This window comes from Panicum virgatum, chromosome 5K (genome assembly GCF_016808335.1).
Source record: "Panicum virgatum strain AP13 chromosome 5K, P.virgatum_v5, whole genome shotgun sequence".
NCBI lineage: Eukaryota > Viridiplantae > Streptophyta > Magnoliopsida > Poales > Poaceae > Panicum > Panicum virgatum.
The window spans coordinates 60,309,412-60,333,211 of NC_053140.1; the positions used below are offsets into that span (position 1 = coordinate 60,309,412).

Consider the following 23,800-nt stretch of genomic DNA (forward strand, 5'->3'; position numbering starts at 1 on the left):
TGGAGTAATTTAAAATATAGCTTCCTTTACGAGATTGAGATGTAATTTAAAATATCTCGGGATGATGATCAAGACTGTTATTGGTGGATCATGATTCATCTACTTTTGTACATGTGTCTGGAACAAAGTCTCAAGAACGCAACACTCATTTGAGCCTAGCGTTTGCCGCAGCAGCTTACATACTACTCGATCAGGACTAATCAGCTGCTTCTGTACAAGTATCTGGAACACTGTTGTCAGAGAATCATTTGTGAAAATCGCCACTCGTTTATTTTTGCATGAATACCACTTGAATGACGATCCTAGATTGCTAGTGACATTTTGCAAGTGTCAAGGTTTTTTTTTGTAATAATTAATGGTTCAAAACGGTGGGCGGTGGCGAACCTGCAGTTGCTTTCATGTGCGCGCGCGCGCGTACATGGCCTGATCCCGGGTTTTGCTTTGCACATCGAAGGTAGTTCATTTTTGTACACAGCTCATTGTAAAGTAAGCCATCGGACAGCCGATTTTTTATAAGCGAGTAAATAAAAGGGATAAGGACACTCTTGACGACGCACACTGCACAGACATGATTGATAAGCTGATGCATTGTTCAGAAACACCAGCACAAGATTCGGAGGAGAAATTGTGCCGGTGAAGTCACAGCCATGCCTGAAGACCGCAAGCTTTGACTCATCGTGTTATTATATTGAAAAAGTTTTTTTTGCCTCTCTAAATTTTGGGCCGAATCTGTTTTTTCTCCCTGAACTTTAAAACTGGCCGACCAAGCTCCTCGGACTCCCGAAACCAGTTGCACGACCTCCTTGAGCGGGTTTGAGGGCGGTTTTACTATTTTTTTATGTTTATTTTAACTGAATCTTTCAAAAATCATAGTAAATCACAAAAAATCATAAAATAGAAAATCCAATTTCGTTGGACTCTACATGAGTAGATATACGCAGTGAACATATTATATGGTATACTTTAGTATAAATGTTTTGCTATATCTTTAGATATATACTTTTCTGTTATTAATTTATAGCTATAGTTCCTGTCATCCAATTATTGTGAAATTTTTATGGTGGGCTAATCATTATATGATTGAGTGTAAAAATTTTATAACTATTGGATCATGTATGAATGAGTTATAGATTTATATAGGTTTATCTATAGATTCGTCTAGATTTTTCTATAGATTTTTCTAGTTTTATATAAATAAATCTATAGATCAGTCAAACATTATCCAATAATTATAAAATTTTTACTACATCTCAATCATATAATGATTAGTCCGCCATAAAAATTTCACCATAATTGGACGACAAAAATTATAGCTATAAATTAATTACAGAAAAAGTATATATCTAAAGATATAGTAAAAAATTATACTAAAGTATACCATATAATATGTTTGCTGCGTATATCTACTCATATGGAGTCCAATAAAATTGAATTTTCTATTTTATGAATTTTTTATTTACTATGATTTTTTCAAAAATTCAGTTAAAATAACATAAAAAATAGTAAAACGGCCCTCAAACCCGCTCAAGGAGGTCCTGCGACCGGTTTCGGGAGTCCGAGGAGATTGGTCGGCCGATTTCAAAGTTGAGAGAAAGAACGGACTTGGCCCAAAATTCAAAGAGGCAAAAAGATCATTTTTCCTATTATATTTTCGTGTAGCTGTTACGCCCCCACAAGCCCATTTAACCTACATTCTGGGCTGGGTTCTGTTCGGTGACCGCGCTTGACAGGCTCGAGTGAACGGGATCGGGCCCTATCATCCAGCATGCGCTGATCTGGGCCGTCGCGAGCAATTTGTGTTTGTATTCCTATTCCTATTCTCTATTTATTTACTGGCTGCAGAGCTGACGGCTGACGCTCTCATTTTCCAACTGATGCTGATAATTCCCTTTGAACTTCAAAAAAAATCCCTTTGAACTTGATATAAAAAAAATCCCTTTGGACTCATAAAGACCAACCTCGGATGTGGGTACGGCGATTGAGGACCCCATTGTCCTCCTCCTTGATGCGGATGATTGCACCCAGCCAACAGTTGAGATCAAGGTGGAAGTGCCCGTACAGGTGCATAACATTTCAATGGACACAACGTCCATGACAGATGTTACTGCTATGAAGTTTGAGGAGCTTGCTTGCACTCGTACAGAACCCCCATCAATAGTGACATCGTTGGCGACATCAACAGCAAGACGTAGGTGCAAGCACTATGACAAATCGTCAGTTCGTCGAAGTGTTCGCCTTGCCCAGCGCAAGGCGTTAAAAGACTTGGGGATCATTGCGAATGATGGGAAGCTTAACGAGGATGCCATTCAAGATTGTGCAGACATACTCAAGGAGTTGCCACCAGACCTTCTCAAGTCTTTAGCGAATCTAAAAAGTAAAGACTTCTGGGATGTTGTGGCGGGGCTTACTTTGCCTCCTGGTTAGTCTTGGGTGCTATTTTTCGGTCTTTGTTGTTTATGGTTGTTTCTAGTCTCGTCAAGTGGAGTGGTGCGGCCGCGTTGATGTCCCAATCCAATCGGTTGTTTGTTGAGTAGAGTTCGAGTGGAGTTGGAGTGGCCGTGTCCAAATCCAACTGGTCGGTTTCTTTGTCGTTGTTGTTTTGTCCAGTCTGGATGTTGTTTCTTCTTTTTAATATAATCGGCAGCTCTCCTGCCTGGTTCGTTTCAAAAAAAAAAAGACCTGTCCATCTCCAACTCCAAGCATTGCGCCAGGAATGTGGAGAAAGCGACCCCTACTTTCGAGCTCGTTCCGTGTCATGGAATTGTATTGCAGGAGGAACAGAACAGAACAGGGATGCGTGCATCGCAAAGCAAGCAGTGTGTCTCTGTCTCCATCTTATCTCTCAGCCAGATGCGAGGGCGGGAGAGCAGGCGATCGTCCTCCCTCTTGCTTCCGACGACGCGACGCGCTCCGTCGCTTCATCGTCGTCGGCTGCCGCCACTTGTCCGCAACAAACAAAAACCAACCCACGCATCACGGCCGCTTCAGATTCGGTCGATTTGATCTAAAAAAAACAAAAAAAAGATTCGGTCGATTTCCCCTCGGTATTTTTTTTAGCGAAAACGCCCCTGATAAAAGCGCGAAAATATTATCACCCGCTTGCGAGGGGATAATGAGGGTAAAATTGCACAGTATAATTTATAACAATAAATAAATGGGGATCAATCATGCCAGCGCCCCCTCCTCCCCCGCCTACCCTGCGTGACGTAACCTAGCCGCGCCGCGCCGCGCCTCCTCCGGTCGGACGCCTCGCGCCGCCGCTCGAATCCATGGACGCCGAGGCCGGCGTCGTCGGCGCCGACCAGCTGCCGGTAGGGGACGCCTCTCATTGCCCGTGATTCTGCTCTTCCTCTTAGCTCTATCGTTTGCCTGTCCTGTCGCTGGTGCTGGCTGGGCTGGGCGTGGATTGCGATTGGGATTGCTTTGGGGGTGAGATTTAGGGATCCATTGCCGGATCCTCACCGGGATCAGTGATTACGCGCCGTCTACGGAATCTCCCTCTCCCTCTATTTTTTTTCTCCGATTCATCCCCCCCCGGGGTTCGAATCTGAAGGCTAGTTTCGACACTTGTTATGTTTCCTCCGCCGCAAATTTGGTTTGGGCATTTCGGTTCTGTTGCGGTGACACGATGGATTGGAGCGGCAACGTCGCCAGCTCTCACGGTTTGGATCGCTGATGTTAAGTAGATGACCCTATTTATCACCACGTTAGGTGAACAATTCTTTTAGCTGAATCATTTTCTCTGTTCATTTCTCGGTTACATGAGTAGCAAATGTTTTGATGCTATAGAGCACTGCTTTTGAATGTATGCAGCATTATTCTGCTCCGCTGCAGAAATTAGTTTCTAATTGTAGCTGTTCTGCCATGCATTTTCAGCGGAGGCAGTACTACATGAATTTATTACTCTTAGCTTACCAGAGCTTTGGCGTTGTTTATGGGGACCTTAGCACATCACCTCTCTACGTTTATAAAAGTACATTCGCTGGAAAGCTCCGTCAATACCAAGATGAGGAGACAGTATTCGGTGTGCTTTCCCTCATCTTTTGGACATTCACTCTTATTCCTTTGCTCAAGTATGTCACTATTGTCTTGAGTGCTGATGATAATGGCGAAGGTACGTATCGATCTCTTGTTAAACAACCTCTCTATCTTTTTATGTCTGGAATAACTTTATTGTAATTCAACACAAGTATATGTTATAGTTGATCATCCTGATGAATCTTATAGCAAATTTATCCTTTAATCTATCTTCTGAAACAAGGCCTACTTTGACACTTTTATATTTGGTCACTTGAGGGCAAACAAATAATTAGCTGCTTACACTTTTGTAGGTGGACCGTTTGCATTGTATTCGCTCCTTTGTAGGCATGCAAAACTTAGCTTGCTTCCAAATCAACAAGCAGCTGATGAGGAACTATCGACATACTACAGAAATGGGTTTGCCCCTCGCAATGGATCTGCGCCTTGGCTAAGAAGGTTTCTAGAGAAGCACAAAAAAATGCGAACCGTGCTTCTTCTCATAGTTCTGTGTGGCGCTAGCATGGTGATTGGTGATGGTATCCTTACCCCAGCAATCTCAGGTCGATACTTACTACCACAGTAATCTATTTGATTGCCACTCATGTATACAAAACTGCAATCATCAACCTTTTATGTGTATTTATCGTGCTTCATTCTGCTTGTTCTTTTCTTGCAGTTCTGTCATCTATGTCTGGATTGCAAGTTCGAGCTACTGGTTTAGAGCATCGTAAGTACATATCATCTCTGTGAATTCATAACCCCTTGCCGCAAAAATACTTAAACACACACTGTTGGTACTAGCGGTTGCGCATTTACAGTAATATGTGAATTACCTTGATAAATTGAGTAAATTTAAAAGACCTACACTTATGTTCTCAAATTATCTCAAAACTACAATTTTTTTAGACCTCTAATCATAGAACTGTACATGTTTTGCACGTTGTTAGCAAGGCTATTAGGGTTATGATTAGCAGGCCCTGTTGGGCCTTGGGTGGCCGGCGCTCAGCCTCCCTGGCTGGGGGCGCCGCCCCCTCCTATGTTTGGTAGATGGCGGCAGGGTCCCCTGATGGTGGTGTTTCTATAAACCATCTAGGGTTCCCTGCCTATATATGTAACCCATTGTGCACCTCTATCAATCAATCCAATCATTCCCCGCAATATACATTGCTTACACACGTATTATCATAGAATATGATTGGATGAACTAAAAGTCACATACCTTTTTCCCCTGTACCTCTGTCATTGCATATACTGATATTCTCTATCATGCTTTTCTGAAACACCAATTTACTTCAGAAATGGATCATATTGTGCCTCACATGCAATTTTTTTTGCTTTCCAGGTTCTGTAGTTCTCCTTTCGTGCATTGTATTGGTTGGTCTATTTGCCTTGCAACATCGAGGTACTCAGAAGGTTGCATTCTTGTTTGCACCAATTGTCATCATCTGGCTGTTTTCCATTGGTGGAATTGGTTTATACAACATACTTCATTGGAACCCAAATATATATCAAGCTCTCTCTCCGTATTATATGGTTAAGTTCTTTAGGAAGACAGGTAAAGATGGCTGGATTGCTTTAGGAGGGATTCTTCTTTCAATGACAGGTTAGTTACCGCTAACCGTACAATGGTCAGTGGGGGTGATGTATAATGTTTGTCTTTAATGCTTCTTGTAACCTGTATGCAGTTAAGATTTAAACACCAGCTCTATTTTCCATTTTTCAGGCAGTGAAGCAATGTTTGCTGACCTTGGTCACTTCACAAGTGCCTCTGTCAGGGTAAGTTGAATTAGCATGATCCTCTGTCCATTAGTCTTTCCACTGGAAAATATACACACTCTTTTTGGATATATCCTTCCTGTTCTGTAATTTGTTTGGTGGTTGTAGCTGCGCGGTGAAGCAGACATGAAAAATAACTGAGATATAATCTATATGCTTGACATGAAAAATAACTGAGATATAATCTATATGCTTCATTGTAGAAACAGCAGCAAATTTGATGTACAAAACAAAATATATGTGAAACAAATCTATTCTACATGCTCATTTGAAATGGATATAACCTGCATATTTGCAACAGATCAGAAACCCAAAAGAAGTCGCCTAGTTAATTGGTAAAATTCCTTTAATTTTTTTTAATTGCCTGTCTTGTTTGTACTTACAAGGCTACAGCTTATGTTTTGTTGAACTATGCTCCTCTGCTGAAGAAAAATCATGTTTAAGTTTACAATTGTTTTCTCATTTGACTCAGGTGGCTTTTGTTACTGTCATATATCCATGCCTTATTCTACAATATATGGGCCATGCTGCATTTCTATCCAAGAACACTTTTCACATGCCAACAGGTTTTTATGATACTATCCCAGGTTCGCGTCTCTTCCCCCCAACCCCACCCCACCCGTTTCCTTTATTTTTTCCTGGACAGTGTAATTTAAGTTTGGAATATCATGCAGAACCTGTGTTTTGGCCTGTATTCGTGGTGGCCACACTCGCTGCAGTTGTTGGTAGCCAAGCTGTAATTTCAGCAACGTTCTCCATTGTGAAACAGTGCCATGCTTTGGGATGTTTCCCACGAGTGAAGGTTGTCCACACATCGAGGTGGATCTATGGGCAGATATATATCCCAGAAATAAATTGGATCCTTATGGTGCTCTGCGTAGCTGTTACGGTTGCATTCCGTGACACTACTCTTATCGGCAATGCCTATGGTGAGCTTTTTATTGATTTGCAAGCTTCAAGTTCTTTCTTGTCTGTAGTCTTTTTATAAAAAAATATTTTCCCAACATTCTCATGCACTGGGAGTCTAAGCACTAATTTTCTGTGTTTTCCAGGCATTGCATGCATGACTGTTATGCTTGTCACTACATTCTTGATGGCATTGATTGTCATCTTTGTTTGGCAAAGGAACATAGTATTTGCCCTATTTTTTCTGGTTTTCTTTGGATCCATTGAAGCTGTATATCTTTCGTCATCTCTCATGAAGGTTCCTCAGGGAGGATGGGTGCCACTTGTGCTTGCTTTCATATTCATGTCTGTCATGTACATCTGGCACTATGGGTTAAGGAGGAAATACCAATTTGACCTACAGAACAAAGTATCAATGAGATCGATCCTGTCTCTGGGTCCAAGCCTTGGCATAGTTCGGGTTCCTGGTATTGGATTAATTTATACAGAGTTGGTGACTGGTGTACCCTCCATCTTCTCACATTTTGTCACTAATCTCCCTGCTTTCCATGAAGTCCTAGTCTTTCTTTGCGTGAAGTCAGTACCAGTGCCATATGTTTCACCAGATGAGCGATACCTTGTGGGTAGGATTGGACCTAAAGAATATCGGATGTACCGTTGCATTGTTAGATATGGTTACAAAGATGTGCAGAGAGACGATGACAATTTTGAGAACATGTTAGTTATGAGTATAGCAAAGTTCATTATGATGGAAGCTGAGGATGCTTCTTCTTCAGCAAGTTATGATATTGCTAATGAAGGAAGGATGGCAGTCATAACAACCACTGATGATGCTGGCACTCCATTGGCCATGAGAGATTTCAATGGCATAGCTGACTCCTTGACTACAAGGAGCAGCAAATCAGAGAGCCTTCGGAGTCTGCAGTCCTCTTACGAGCAAGAATACCCGAGTGTAAGCCGACGGCGCCGTGTTCGCTTTGAGGTTCCAGAGGATGATGATATGGGTCAGCAAGTGAAAGATGAGCTCATGGCACTTGTGGAAGCGAAACATGCTGGGGTGGCATACATCATGGGCCATTCTTATATCAAAGCTAGGAGGAGTTCGAGTTTCCTGAAGAAGTTTGCTATTGATGTTGGCTACTCTTTCCTCCGGAAGAACTGCAGAGGTCCATCGGTCACACTGCACATTCCGCACATTAGCCTGATAGAAGTGGGCATGATATACTATGTTTAGCCGTATGCCCATTGCCAAGTTCATGTGGATACCTGGTTGCTATGAAGCATGGTGAGTCTGTTCTATATTTAAATTGTCTCTAGTTTTGTAGTTAGATGGTTTTTGTCTCAAGCTTTGTAGTTAGATGGTTTTCATTTGTTCGTATGCACCAGTAGGCAAGGTATCTCGTGGGAATTAACGTGCCGGGGATCGGGGAAAAGGGAATATGATCTAAACTTTTATAATCTTTCCTACGAACTATTTCGTTTTCATTTCAGTGCTACCTGCGGCTTTATTCTGGAGTTAAAAGGCTCGTGGAGAAGAGATGATGCATCCTCATGTGCTTCTGGTTTCAGCTTGTAGAGATGACTTTCCTTGTTCATATTATTTTTAGCCTAAATAAACAGTCAGAACGGGGCGAGTTACGCTAAGTTTTCCGTTTGGTGTATTTACATGCATGCTCTGTAATTTTTTCTGAGAGCTATGTAATGGAAATATGCACTATCTTACTCTTACTGTCAGCTTTCTCCTATAGTTGCAGCGTTTTCTTGCTTAGTTTTGCCATGATGGTAATTTTTTCATACATAAAGAAATTGTTGACTCGAGCAAGCGATGAAAACGAGAGCATTTCAGTACCGTGCTTTATTGTGACATCTATTGATCTATATACAGCTGCGAAGGCTTCAACATCCTATGAACCTTGGCTGATAAACAGGTCTAAACAACTTTTCATGTTACTAAATATATACACAGATTGGCAGCAGGAAGGAAGACTCTTCAGGCTGCTGAACTTGCAGTTGCCAGTGTCTTGTTGAGCAGCTCAAGAGTGTCTCACAGCACGGCAGCAGGAAGGAAGACTCATGCAGCTGAACTTGCAGCGGCCAGTTTCTTGTTGAGCAGGCTCAAGGGGTGTGTCGCAGCAGGAAGGAAACCGATTCGGGCAGCTGAACTTGCAGCGGCCAGTGTCTTGTTGAGCAGTTCAAGGAGCGCCTCGGGAGAAGTCACGGGCGGGCTGCACTTGAAGTCCTGGCACACATGCGCCACCGCTTGCTTACCCAGAGGGCTGCTCCGTGCCATTTGCACAATATTTGCGTTGTTGCTGTCCCAGAATTCCATTTCTTCTGTGTTCCTGAGATCAATTTGAATTACCTGGTTCAACAATAAAGTGCCCAAAGTGAGTGATATAACTAGCTACAAAAAAATTATGCATAGAAGAATGTATAGATTTGAAGGAATAACACCCATATCGACTTCGTACATGAATCAAACAAATGCAAAACAGTCAGATAAATTGACTACAAAACGTCTAGTCGACATTAGGTCCTCCTGTGCAAAAGAAGTACTGAATCGGCTAGGGCATGGAAATATGGAATGGCCCAGGATATAGGCATGATTAGCGGACAGTAAGCAACCAAAATGAAACAATTTGACCTCAGAACGGTCGTCACTCACTGTTCTATTCGGATCGTATGATGAAAATGTAGCTGCTACCATGTCCTGGAATTCTGCAGATCCTTTCTCCCCTACCAATACAACCTGCTTCCTCGATGGAACAGAGAGCATATCTGCTGCGCAACACATCAAAGGCAATGCTATACTAAGCTGTCGTAGTCTTGTCTCAAAGACCGCCTGCGAAGCAACAATTGCAAACAACATAAGCAAATAAGTTATTCAAAGATATATTGCTCAAAACATGACTGCTTGTATGTAGAAGCATTCTGGTCTTCTGGAACTCTTACGTGATGAAGCTACAACATTTTGCTTAAAACATTAAGATCATGTTTAGCCAAGATTCATGTTAGGAAGAAGTTCTAATATTGATGCCTATTTCAATAGGATAAACTGTATCCAGACAACATGTCATCAAGAAAAGAAAAATTCCCTACCCTATCATCATCTTCTAGTGAAAAGGATTATATTACATTATTACTACAAAATGAAAATTACTATGACATCATAATGGCTGCTACTAGAATGTAGTGCATAACTGCATATGAACCTTAGCATAAAATAACCACATACCAAGAGATGTTCAACATTGCGCTTGTAACCAGTAGATTTTGCTGCATCAAGTATACTGGATAATCTGATCAAGTTGATTGCTGCAACTGAGTTACCAGAAGGCTCTGCACCATCATAATCCTCTTTAACACGCAAGAGAACGGAAGGGTCTTCTCCAGGAGTATTAAAATAGCCACCTCCTTGTTTGTCCAAAAACAACTCATCCTACAGATGACAAAAAGTTATGACTTGACAGGATGTAATATATGGACTAATAAAGCGAAGATACAGCATTGATGTGTTTAACAAGTTCAACTAACTTGCCTGAGTGACTTGCAATTGGATAGCCCACAGAAGCCACTCTATCTTTCCACCAAATTCGTAGAGATCCAGCAAGCCATTAATTAGGAAGGCATAATCATCTAAAAATCCTGGTGCTTTTGATGGCCCATTGCGATAGCTATGATGCAGCCTTTTTGAGCTTGCATCATAAAGTTTTACCTTTATAAAGTTCGCTGCCTTTTCTGCAACTTCAAGATATTCAACTGGCTGCAAAAATGTCCGGAAATACAACTTGTCAAGAAACAAATACACGTGCTCAAAGCTATAGTTGGAGACTTATGATTACAAATATATCTGATACATTTTCCTCCCATACACAAGAGATGGCAGCAAAGAAATAAATATGAAGCAACAAAGTGAATAACTGGTTCAAATACGATACACAACATCATGGTACTTCCTTTGACAAGGTGCACTACCAGAGTCACTTCCCACTTAATAGTTCTGAAAATATTATCGTGGATTCCCGTGAATTGGTTTGGACAAGGGAAACTATCATAACAAATGGCACGAGAATAGAAGTAAGCATATGAGTACTGGAAGTCATGCCATATTGATTATGTGCATGAATTTTACAGTAACCGTAAATGAAAGATGATGGAATGCATTATCCTGAGGAAGAAGTGTAAAGCCTCACATTGCATCCAACTACTGGGAAATTGAATCTGCTTCCACTTTGTCCTAACTTCAGAATTTGTGAAGCTCTTGCAAAAGCAGATATCGCTAGTCCATTCCATGAAACAATAACCTAAAACTAACTGCAGTTAGTAGATTGTAGGAAGATTAAAAATGACAAGAGATGGACAGGTAAAAGAGTACCTTGTCATCCAAATGAGGTCTTGGCCTTTTCGACCGGATATCAAACAGCTTCTGCCGACAAGCCCCCAGGATTTGAGAATATTCATCAAGAGAATTCCCAGACTTTGATGCCATCAAAGAAGCTGGTTTTCTTTCTATCAGAACATTTTTACCATTGAACTCATTGTGGGGATCACTCATTGGTGAAAGGTCACAGTTGCCTGATGATTTAACATAGTAATGGTTCTTGAATAGCTCTGCGTTCTCCCCAAGTGCGTCCTCTATCTTTGTAAACATGAGCATATTAAGCATGAAACAAGTTCTATGCCAAGCCCAACCCCACTTTTTGGTCCCAACTTGTTGAATTTTTTTTATATACTATTACTCTTTAGGTGGAAATCCAAGCATCAAAATTGAAAAACTCAAAACTAAAAGTAGAAAAATTGAATGCAGTGTTCCTGAAGTGTAATTACTTGGAGTAACTATTGTATTGTGAAATATAAAATTATCTTAAATAGAGAGTTAGCGACCACAATGTTCATCAAAGTGGATGCAACTAGGTGTGAAGAGCTTCAAAATCTGCAAATCAAGTCCAAAGCAACGGCACTACAAAGTGCAAAACTCCAGAGATGGACTCAAGCTTAGCACGCGGGCTTCATGTGATCTTGATAATGGTATGCCAGTTTAAACCCTTGGCCCATTTTCTAGGGAGAGATCAGAAGTATACTTTATGTTGAAAAGTGCTCCCTCCGTCCCAAAACAAGTCATTCTAGAAATTTTAGGAAAGATTATCCAGAAGGTAAAACGACCATGTTTGCCCCTATTTATTACCCATATTTGGCAGAAATTGATTCTTACATGCACATGCACTTTCTAAATAGGGTAAAATGACATGTTTTTTGCGACAATTTTGGAATCCTAGAATGAATTGTGTTTTTTTAGGACGGAGAGAGTAGACAACAAATTCACATAGATGTAGTGATGTACCTCTTTACTGGTCCACACATAAAAAGCTCCCTCCTTTTTTCTTGGAGCATCCTCATATTCTGCACTGTCAGCATCTTCTGCTGAGAAAATTTCACCTTCTTTTCCTATCATGTCTCTCCTCAAGTGATCAAGTATGTCGCGTGCAACTGTAGAATAGTACTCATCTCCCGTAATCAGAAATGTATCCAAGTATACATTTACTATCTGTCCCTGGTCGTACAGCATCTTCTCAAAATGTGGAACTGAATATGAAGAGGACATGTGAGAGGATAATTCTGCAAAGTGCTTAAAAGAAATTTCGCCTTGAGCTCAGGGTCAACTTACCATGCCAACACTCATCCACACTATATCTGTGAAAGCCACCTCCGACATGGTCATGAACGCCACCTCTTGCCATACAGTCCAATGTGTGAGTCACCATCTTCTTTATATTCTTGGCTTCACTCTCTTTCCCAGCTTCCATGAGTTTACGAAATCTATAGAGCATTATATAATCCTCAACAGGTCTTGGAAACTTGGGTGCAGAGCCAAATCCACCAAATTTAGGATCATAACTGCTTGCTAACTGTAAGGACATAAGGAGAAAAGCTATTAAGGAAAATGATAGAGGACATATTTGTCAAGTTATCTGTATAAGTAGAACCATGTCAACAACATTTTTAGCGATATTGTATCAATGCATTCAAAAGGCAGTATTTATAATTGTTAGTTTGGCAGCTTCAAAAGTACATGGTGACAAGGACAAATTTCAGTAAGCTTATATTTGAATTCTAATCTTGGTGTCCATGCAAGACAGGAAAATCTGTCCATAAACTGACCAAGTAAAACATGAGAATTAATCAACCACATACTCGAGAATGTTTTGAAGACAAATCTACATACCAGCTTATTTTAATTCCTTTGAAATTGAATGTGAGATCGAGTTTCAAATTATCCACATTAAGCCTTAAAAGCTCAACCACACTGGAGACTGGTACTCATCGAAAGTTAGAATAGCAGAGCAGAATCCATGTAGCAACTTAGGACTATAGGCTAGTTAAGAAAAAAAATAAGAGCTAAAAAGGAAGCTGAGATTCCAGAGGTCATGTCTGACCAAGCTATGGCAATGAGTTAAGGATTTTTGGTAGCTTAATAAACAATGGCGTAAATCAGGACCTAGGGCTCAGCATCTGGGAGAAGATATGATTTAGTAGCTGCAGTACAGTTATATATAACAATTAGTCAATTTTGATGGTAGTTTGTATGAGAATGTATCAGAATGGTGGTGCAAAATAATATGCAATCAGGTACTTTTCAAACCTTTTCAACACATTGATCTACACAAACATCAGCCAGATCATTTGGCAGATCCTGCAAGCTAGCCTTTGCAGATAATGCATCCGTAAGTTGTTCAATGACCAGATTTCCTGTACGCTCAAGCGCATCACGTTTAGTTTCCCAGGCTTCTTTGACCTTCCTGAAGAGAAGTTATGCAGTAAATGATTAGAAGCTAAGCTCCTGCAGTAATAACTTCAAAATATCAGAAATTATGTACTTCAGCTAATACCTCAGAACAGTCTTGAAGCCTGGTCTTCCATACTTATCATCTGGTGGAAAGTACGTGCCACCCATCAATGGTTTCAAATTGGGTGACAAAAAGACACTCAAAGGCCAACCGCCACCACCATGTAGTGCCGATACATATGCCATATATACCTAAATATGTGAGGTTATAGTCAAGAAATAACCTTGTGTGGCACCCAAACAAACACACTTAAAGACCTTTTTGAGCTAACCATACAAAATAAGGGGTAAAGAAGGAATTGCAAATTTGCAACATCCTAAAAATGGAACTAATGCACGGTCACACAAAGAGACTACCTTATCAACATCTGGGCGTTCTTCACGGTCAACCTGTCAAAACTAATAGTCAGAAAGAAAGAAGTATGGTCACATTGCATGTGCGTAACTTGGCCACATATAGTTTTTTGTTTTGAAGACAAAAAATACTGGTCACGAGTGGGATCAAACGAAGTAAATGTTTTATTACCTTGATGCTAACAAACCAATCATTCAGCAACTTTGCCACTTCCTCATTCTCAAAGGACTCCACCTCCATCACATGACACCTTTGGAATTCAGCCCCCAAAGAAATTAACAGAAACCGAAGTTAACATCGAACATGTGAGCACAAGTCATAAATAGCAGAATGCATAATGCCAAGAAAATAAATATATAGGGATAATAAAAACTCACCAATGGCATGTGCTATAGCCAACTTCACAGGTACATTCCCGTTTGCCATGAAGCAAAATAAGAATGTCAGATAGAGAACATTTTGGTTTGGCTGAAACTAAATTGATGAATTCGGCAACATTTTAGCTCAATTTTCTCTTGACAACATCATTACCACACTGTTTTGGCATGGCACACATTGGCACTACACAGCTACAAAAGCAACTAATCTAACCCGATTGTGTCAGGAGAGTTCATACTTGAAAGGAAGATGGGGACGTCCTTGGCGCGAGCCTTCTCGAAAGCCTCGTCCCCCCAGGGATACCAATCAACCTGCGCCAAGTGAAATTAAGAGAAGCGAGAGCTCAGTACCCACTTGGCTTGGCACCACGGAATCCCTTCCACGGGGAGAGGATACGGCCGCACGCACGAACAGAAGGGCGCTCCTCACCGGGTTGTGCGCGTGCTGCAGCAGGTAGGGACTGTGCTCGGCGGCGAGGCGGTTCGGCTTCCGCCCGCCGTGGGGCGAGGACGAGGACGCGGACGCGGACGACGACATGCCAGCGGCGGCAGCGAGGACGCGAAGAGGCGAGCGGGTCGGCGAGGAGGCGGCGGCGGCGGCGGTTAGGCGATGGCGAAGGAGAAGAGTGGAGAGCATTGGAGTTGGAGGAAGGGTGAGGGGGCGGGGAAGGTGGGAGAAGACCGGCGCGGAAGCAGCGGGGGACATGTGGACTGCGCCTCCACAGACACCTGCGTCGACGGGGCAACCCGCAGCGGCAGTTGGCAGCGCGCCGTGCTACCGTGTCACCTCGACGCTTTCGTTCTGGTCATGTTCTCGATTGAAAAAAAATGGGTGAATTTGAAAGGACTTTAATACTGTAAGAAAATCTCTACGAATTTTGGTAAATAATTAAAGGAGAGGTGTGTTTCACTATCACATTATTTGAAAATAAAGTTCAAAGATGTGTGTACCATTCTGACTCTTCTGCAGTACTGCCCTGCAGAGGACTGGTTCCATTTGGAACATCAGTGCTGCGTTTGCCATCAGTTTACTTTAGCCAACAGAAGGTGAGAACACTCTAGTTTTTTTAGGAGAGAAGAACACTCTAAGAAGGATCGAACAGCAGTGGAACTTTGCGAGAGTGTTTTATAAGAAAAAAAAAGAAATGTGTGATTTTTTTTTTGCGAAAGGGAATAATGTATTAAGCAGACATATAGTACAACCCTGCGTATTTGCAGGAAACACCCTGGTGTACAAGATAATTAAACACACACACCCAGGAGCTTCCACCGTCTTCTCGAACGCCGGCGACTCCAGCTCGCCGGAATCCATCCAAGTCCACAGTCCTCCTCGCCATGGAACCCCAAAGCCTTGGATATGTCGCAAGAGCCGTCACCGTAGCAGATCCACGACGAACCAAAGCCACTGAAAGAACATCGACCATTCCATCGACAAAGAAAAACAAGGACAGCACCATCCGCCACCACCAGCAAGAAAACTGGTGGCCGGAAAAGTTTCTCCTCCCGCTGCACTAAAGGACACCAAACGCTTGGCAACTGCTGCAAAAGCTAGCACCTCGGAACGTCCTAGGCACCTTAAATCCGATGAACGCACACAACCATCCTTGCAATGCAAACGAAGGAATAAAAAGATCCGCCCCGGCAACCAACAAATCACCGGTGGCCACGCCATGGCTGAGTGCGGGGACTCCCCCGGCGACTCTGCGGGCGGCGACCCCCGCCCCCGTACCCACCCCTCGCCGGACTATCCCCGCCTCGCCACCTCCGCCCCTCCTCTCCTACCCGCACCCTCTCACCTCTCCCCGCAGTTCACGCCCTTGCTGCTACTGCACCCTTGCCCAATCGTCGACCTCGCATCCGGAGGAACCCTACTCCAACTCGCCCGCCCCGGCTGCGGATGTGACGAACCTCCCTGCTCCCCTTACTGCCCCGGCTGCGGGGCTTAGGGCGGCGCTCCCGCGACGTCGCGCCGGCTCCCAACGACCAGGTGCGGCCTTTTCCGACCTGATTCTCCACAACTTCTTTGCCCTCTCGGTCCCGGCCTACGGAACCGCCTCTCCGGATCCGGAGGCGAGGCTCTGGCTTGTCCCTGCGCCGGATTCCCGTCCCTGCTCTGCCGTTCAAGCACAGAACGCCATCAACTTCACCTTCTCCTCCCCCCCAATTTCGATTCAAGGTGCAAGTTGTTCAACCGTCCCTATTATGTTCTTGGGCTTCCTCTGGGAATATTGCCCGTTTCATCGCCTCGCGCGGGCGTTGCAAAGTTGGGGACCTCCACCTGCTCATCTTCCCCGCCAGCGATGCCTTTTCGGCGGCTGCCGTCACGTCCAGAGTCTCCCTGCCGGTGAGCCTCGCTGCCGCTCCCCCGGGATCCGGAATTCAAAATTCCGGCCTTTCCGGTTGGGCCGGGCCGTGCCAGGCCTCTACTGGGCTGCTGCCTCGCTCCTCCACCCCTGACCCTGCCCGCGCCCTGCCGCCGTCCACCTCTCCCGCGCTGCCGTTGTCCTCGCCATTGAACTCACTTGTGTCAGAGTTCATTTCCTCTTCCACCGAACTACCCGGTCCCCACACAATCCAATCTTTTGCTGCTAACGGACTCCGCGGACTTCCAGCGAGCTGCAAGCGCATTCATGCCCTCGGCTTATTGAGTCCTGTCGCGCGCCTGCGATCGAGACTCCACGAACTTTCAGCGAGCTGCAGGTGCATTCATGGCCTCAGCTTGCTGCGTCCTGTCGCGCGCCGAACGGCGGTCTCCATCCCGCGCCGTGCGATAGTCTCAATCCCGCGCCGAACGCAGGTCTGCCAGCTCAGGTGATCGCCGTTTCTGCACTCCTGGATCTCAGCACTCCTCCATCACATCCCCCAACTGCACGGCCATACCTTGAAGCTCTGCTCTCAGGCGCCCAGCAGCCTATAAGTTCGCCCCCGCGGCCTGGTCCTCGTCGCAGCAAGTCCTTGCCTTCACTCCATAGTTACTGCTTCCGTTGCCTCGCCGCCGACCACCACGTCGCCGCCTGCAGAGACCCGGTCCGGTGCCGGGCGTGCCTCCGCTTTGGCCACCGCAGCTCGGCGTGCTCCATGGCGGGCTCAAGCTTCCGCTTCGACCGGCCTCGGTCCCCGGTCCAGCCACGGTCGCCGTCCAACAAGGAGACGCCATCGCCACCCCCATTTTCTCCCGACTGGGAGATCCTCGTGGACGCTCCGCACCGCGGCGCTCTGGCGGTCTCCCACCATCGACCTCCGCCCCACCCTTGCCACGGACACTCCGTCACCCCTCCACTTGCTGCCCGCCGCCGCTCTCCCTCCCCTCCAGCTCGGGAACGCTCTCCCGCCGTCCATTTCGACAGCGCCTCCTTTGCTCCTCCCCCTGCACACCCCCGCAATGCTGCCTGGCGGTCTGCCACTCCATTCGTCCCAGCTCGTGCTCCTTCCCCACCCACCCTCCACTCTCCCGCTGGACGTGGCTACGCTTGCCTACGCCTTCGTTGAGCCAGAGTGTGCTGACCCCGGTCTCTTCATCAGGCTTGCTCTGGAGCGTCGGGGCGGGGACTCTCCCATCCGCTTGGCCCCTTCCTCCCACGGGGTCATGATGGTGGTCTTCCGCCACCCATTCTTCAGGTAGGACACCATCTGCAGGGGTCCGATCAACCTGGGAGGTCGGACCCTGCGCCTCATCCGGCACGAGGAGGCGGATTTCCGCTTCTCCCGCCACTACCACCGCATGGCCGAGCTCGCCGCCACCAACTTCCCGCCCGAGCACTGGACGCGCGAGCGCATTACTCGCGTCTTCCAGGTGTACGGGCAGGTCTGCGTCGTGGATCCTGACTGCATCCGCAACGTGGACGGGGCGGACTCCGATAGCGTCGCCGACATCGCCGACTACTCTGCCGTGTGCGTGCTTGTCCTCCTCGACGATGAGCGCGAGGTCCTCCCCCACTTGGTTGTCCGTAACCTGGGGGGTGACCTCGCCGGGATTGCTTGTGTTCAGGTGGTGCGCTGCTAGGCCCACCCAGCCGACGAGCTGCTGCCCACTTCGCATGAGTTCTCTGATGACGGCGCCAGCGACGACAACCCCACCCCCCACCCTCCGGCGGCGGGGTGGTCCTCGCCCGGTTTCCACACTCCGGGCACTAGCGGTTCCACGTCGTCGGCACGGTACCCCGGTGCGACTAGCACCCCCTGGCCGCGCAACACGTGCCGTTCCCTGGGAGCGGTGCTCTACCCTTCTGCTCCTGTCTGGTCTTTTGTTTCAGGCGCTTCGATGGCCCTGGCGCGTGCTGCCTCGCTCGTGGGTGTGCCCCATGTTGTGATACGGGATCTGCCCACGCCACAACGCCCACGGACTCCGGCCCCGGTGCCTCCTCCTCCTGAGATCACCAGCGCCTCAGACGACGCGCGGCCCAGACACTCGCCGTCCTGCCTTCCTTCTCTCAGCGACCTCCTCGCTGAGGAGGAACATGAGGTGTCTCTCCGTCGTCGCCGCGTTCGCCGCAAGCGCGCTTCCGACAATGCCTCCAAGCTCCGCCGTAGTCGGCGCCTGGCTGCCAAGGAGGACCCCTACTACGCCGACGCCATCACCAAAGCTACCCGCGTCAAGTCGGCACAACTCGACCTCTCTCGGTCCTCCGACCGCATGCATGCGGCCTTGGCTCAATCGGGCATCCTGGAGCGTCCTCCACCAGCGCGCATCCCCCCGGGCAAGCTGCGCTGCCTGGGCCGGATCTGCGGCCTTTAGGACCCCCCCCCCCCCCCGCTGAAGCAGGAATGGTGGCGCCTCCGGTCGCCTGATGCTGCTCTTCACGTCGATGCTGTGCCCCTGGTTGGGGCTATCCAGGGGCTGTCGGCGCTTGCGCTCCTCCCACCTAAGTGTTGCTGTTTTACTTACTTGTGTTGTGTGCTCCCTGTACCGTGGTGTTTCTCCTGTTAGTTCTTCTCCGTCCCTGCTCGGCTGTGTTAGCGAGTATTGTGTGTTGTTGGGATCCCGGTTTAGAGGTGGCCGGTGTAACATGTACACTCTCGCGTTTGTCTCGTGCTATATGTTAAGTTCGTTCTGTTACCTGGTGCTCTCTCCCCCCTCATGTTGAACAAAATGTTGACCTTTTTCTCTTGGAACATTCGGGGTCTTGGGCACACCAGTCGCTGCGATGATGTTCTCGCCGAGCTTGCTAGCACACGGCCATCCTTTGTTGCCCTCCAAGAAACAAAGCTCTCCCATCTCACTGGTGTCAAACACAACTCTTTCCTTCCTGTTCGGCTGGCCTCTTGTGCCACGGTCAATGCCGAGGGGGCCTCGGGGGGCATCTTGACTGCCTGGGACTCCACCGTATGCCGCCTTGAATCAACCCATGCTCGTACCTTCTCCTTAACCACCTGTTTCCACCTCACTGCTGACAACACTCGTCTCACTGTCTCAAATGTTTACGCTCCCACAATCAGTGCGGACCGTCCGCATTTTTTTGCTGAGCTTTCTGAGATTAGCACCCTTGCTCAAGGACCGTGGATCATCATGGGTGATTTCAACCTAGCTAGGTTCGCCAATGACAAAAACACCACCACATTCAACGCTTTTGAAGCCGGGCGTTTCAACGATCTGATCAACTCCCTTGCCCTTGTGGAAATTCCACTTGTTGATCGTGCCTACACCTGGAGCAACAAACGCTCTGTGCCCACACTCGTCCGGCTTGATCGCTATTTTGTCAACACCGATTGGGAGGCCATTTTCCCAAATACTTCTCTGGCGTCCCTCACCCGTGTTGCTTCGGATCATGTCCCTCTGCTAACCATGGCTGCCACCACCATCCCACGCGGGAGATGTTTCCGGTTTGAAAATGCGTGGCTGCACAATCGGGCCTCCAGAACCTATTTAGGCCACGAGCTCGCGCTCACCATCCCCGGCCTTGTTGGACGTGGTTTCGTTCGTCGTCTGAAGCTTTGCCGGCACGCCTGCCACTCCTGGGCCAAGGCCGTCAAGCCCATTGACCAGCGCGCGCACGACACAAAAATCCTCATTCGTGCCATCGACCTCCTGGAGGAAGCCCGTCCTCTGCACCCTGAGGAAGCTGAGGTCCTCTGTCTTGCCGCCAATGGTCTCCAGGCTATCCATGTTGAGCGAGTTGCTTACTGGCTCCAACGTTTTAACGTTAAGGTGGCTCTGGACTGGGACGAGAACTCCAAGTTCTTCCACGTCGGGGCCTTCGGGCGGCGCAAAAAAAACACGATCCCGTGCCTTGAGCATAACGGTGTCTCTATCTCCTCTCATGACGCCAAAAGCACCTTGCTCTTCAACTTTTACTCGAACCTGCTCGGAACCACACGGAACACCTCCTGGAGCTTCTCCCTTCCTGATCTGTCCCCCGATCTTACGGTGCATGGATTACCATTGTCTGCCCCTTTCTCCTTGGACGAAATTGCAGCTGCACTTTTCGCCATGGATATGCACTCCAGCCCGGGTCCGGACGGTTTTGGCCCTTCCTTCTACAAGGCCTTCTGGCCGCTTGTTCGGGACGACTTGCTTCGGCTCTTCCATGATTTTCATGCGGGGACACTGGATCTAGACGACCTGAATCGTGCCCTACTCGTTCTACTCCCGAAAAAGGATGGTGTCCGGACTGCCGACGCATTCCGGCCCATCTCCCTCCAGAAATGCCCTATGAAGCTTTTCTCCAAGGTCATGGTGAACCGTCTCAAACCCGCCATCCCGATCCTCATTGACCCGAATCAAACTGGCTTCGTTCATGGCCGCAGTATCACTGAGAATTTTGTGTATGCTACCGATTTACTCAGCTGCTGCCACAAAAGAGCCAAGCCCATCCTCAAGTTGGATTTCAAGAAGGCCTTCGACTCGGTCTCCTGGGACTCTCTGAATCGGATTCTCCTCGCCAGGGGGTTCGACGACCGTTGGTGTGGCTGGGTCACAAACATCCTCTCTACCGGGAAAACCTCCATTCTTCTGAATGGTGTTCAGGGACGTTGGATCACTTGCCGGCGTGGGCTGCGCCAAGGCGACCCACTATCACCTTACTTGTTCATCATTGTCGCAGATGTCCTCCAGCACCTGATTCTCCGTGCCTCACGATCCGGCCTGCTCTGCCACCCCGTGGACCCTTCTCTCCCGGCTCCGGTTCTCCAGTACGTAGACAATACACTTATCTTGACCAAGGGTGATGTGTCCTCTATGGTTGTCTTGCGTTCTCTGTTGGAAGAATTCTCCAACGTCACTGGCCTTGAAATCAATTATCACAAGTCCACCTTTGTTCCTCTCCATGTCGATCCCAACACCACCGCACTCATGTCTACCACGCTCAGGTGTTCCCCCTCTAGCTTCCCTCAAACTTACTTGGGGCTCTCGCTCTCCCCTTGGAAGCTTCGTGCTGCCGACTTCCAGCCTCTTGTTGACACCTTTGATCGGTACTTGACTGGGTGGAAAGCCAAGCTTCTCAGCTCTGGTGGCCGTGTGGTTCTAGTCAATGCCGTCCGCAGCAGCCTACTGATTTACCACATGTCCTCGATCCTTCTTCCGAAAGGCGTGCGCTGCTTGCTTGATGCAAAGCGCCGCGCTTTCCTCTGGACCGGCAACTCCCACTGCAATGGCTCGCAATGCCTTCTCTCTTGGGATCAAGTCTGTACTGCCAAGGAGCTCGGTGGCCTCAGTGTCAAAAACTTTGAGGATGTCAACCATTGCCTCCTCATGAAATTTCTCCACAAACTTCTCGGCCCATCGCTCCCACCATGGAAACGCTGGTTCCTTTCTCATTCCAGTGATCTGGTGAGCGACTCCTACCTTGGGCGACTGGTCCGTTCCGAGCTCCCACGCTTCCGAAGCATCACTGTGGTCAAGGTTGGCGACGGTTCCCAGACCTCCTTCTGGCATGATTGCTGGCTGCTTGGTGGTACCCTGGCCTCGGCCTTCCCCGCGCTCTACTCTCACTACATACGGCCTGGCGTCACTGTGGCGTCTTTCTGCTCATCTGCACAAGTGGCTTTGTTCCGGCCAAGGCTCTCTGCGGCTGCTACTATAGAACTCCAAATTCTGCGGGATTGCCTTGCTCCATTTCATCTCCGAGACTTGCCTGACACGCGGTTTCTGTCAAATACGCCACATGATGTCTTTACCTCACGCGGCGCTTATCAGGCTCTACACCCTGTGGCCTCCGGCTCCACGGATTTCATGTTCATTTGGAAAATGAAGCTCCCGAGCAAGGTTAAGTTTTTCGGCTGGTTGCTCTTCCTTGGCCGCCTAAACACTCGAGCACACCTTCTTCATAGAAATCTGCGAGCCCGCGAGGAGTCAAACTGTGAAATGTGCCACACACAGCTGGAAACTGACGCTCACATTTTTGTTGAGTGCCCACGTGCGAGAGATATTTGGCTTTGTTTTGGACACCTGCCACTGTCTGGACAACACCGCACTCCATGGGCACTTGGCAGTGAACTCCCCCTCCCAGATCAGACTCGTCCCGACATCATGCTCCTCCTCCTTTGGCACATATGGAAGGCTCGGAACGCCTTGATCTTCAACCGGGACAACCTCTCCACCGTGGACGTTCTCCGCCGTGTTCTTCATGACCTTGAGATTTGGCGCTGCAGATATGGTCGTCTCTCCCTCTACATTGACCTCTGGAAGGATTGGATCCGCACCAAACTATGATGTAATTTTCCTCCTGATAGCTCCCCCCTGCTCCTTCCATCCCTCCTGTAACTCTTGACCTGGGATGCCAGGTTTAATTTTGTACTGAACCCTTGTGTTATTCGATCAATACAAATCACGTAGGTGGGGCGCCTCACTCCCCCGATATTGCTCGAAAAAAAACAACAAATCACCGGCCGGAAAAGGAACCTGCAGTCGCCGCCGCAACAGCAACCCAGGACAAACGCAGGGGAAGGGAGAATCCGAGTCCCTTTCGCAGCAAAAGAGAGGGGGCCATACCTCACAACGGACTCGCTGGAAAAGATCCAGCAATCGCCGGTACCCCCCACAAACTTTATTCACCGACGAAGCCGCACCGACCGGCCACAACTCCTGGAACCAACCACCGCCGCCGGACACCGACCACGAGGAGAACCTAGGCTTAGATATTCTACTATCTACCCTATATACATCCGTACGGCGATTCCGTGGTCCATCCCACTCTCCGACGCCAGACCGGCCATCGGAGAGGAGAAAGACCACCAGAATCACCGCCGGAAGAAGCGGTCGCCCAGAAATCACCCTTTCCGCCTCCTCTTTATTGTAGCAAGGGGAAAGAGAAGGGACAACAGTCCGGAACTAAATGTGTGATATTTTTTACAGTTTTATTGAAGTCAACTTTGTTAAATTTGGCTTTTCAATTCAAACAAACATGCTATTTCGTTCGATGTGGAATTCAAGAACAAGAAGTTTGCGGTATTGCTTTTCATGCGAAATTTTTTAGCCTAATATTTTGCAAATTACGGTTAATGACTTGATGTGACATTTCGATGTGGAAGTCAAGAACAAGAACCTACGTGTCAGTGCAGCTCTCCATCCAGTTGTCCCCAACGCCT

General features: G+C 47.3%; 2 protein-coding genes across 2 annotated transcripts; one reads left to right on the forward strand and one right to left on the reverse strand.

Moving 5' to 3' along the window:
* The first annotated feature begins 3,111 nt into the window (after window positions 1-3,111).
* LOC120709186 (probable potassium transporter 2) lies at window positions 3,112-8,470 on the forward strand. The gene is made up of 10 exons (XM_039994730.1): window positions 3,112-3,311; window positions 3,877-4,114; window positions 4,332-4,580; window positions 4,697-4,747; window positions 5,363-5,623; window positions 5,744-5,796; window positions 6,269-6,383; window positions 6,471-6,725; window positions 6,849-7,987; window positions 8,194-8,470. The coding sequence occupies exons 1-9, from the start codon at window positions 3,270-3,272 to the stop codon at window positions 7,934-7,936; spliced, it is 2,352 nt and encodes a 783-aa protein (XP_039850664.1). The 5' UTR covers window positions 3,112-3,269; the 3' UTR covers window positions 7,937-7,987; window positions 8,194-8,470.
* Window positions 8,471-8,526: 56 nt separating this feature from the next.
* Window positions 8,527-15,024, reverse strand: LOC120709184 (spermatogenesis-associated protein 20-like). The gene is made up of 15 exons (XM_039994729.1): window positions 14,709-15,024; window positions 14,518-14,590; window positions 14,279-14,300; window positions 14,073-14,151; window positions 13,904-13,936; window positions 13,590-13,738; window positions 13,343-13,499; window positions 12,368-12,608; window positions 12,044-12,285; window positions 11,078-11,341; window positions 10,896-11,006; window positions 10,241-10,465; window positions 9,938-10,141; window positions 9,368-9,544; window positions 8,527-9,064 (listed from the first exon to the last, which is right to left on the reverse strand). Exons 1-15 carry the CDS (start codon window positions 14,982-14,984, stop codon window positions 8,774-8,776), a joined length of 2,544 nt encoding a protein of 847 aa, XP_039850663.1. The 5' UTR covers window positions 14,985-15,024; the 3' UTR covers window positions 8,527-8,773.
* Between the last annotated feature and the right edge of the window lie 8,776 nt (window positions 15,025-23,800).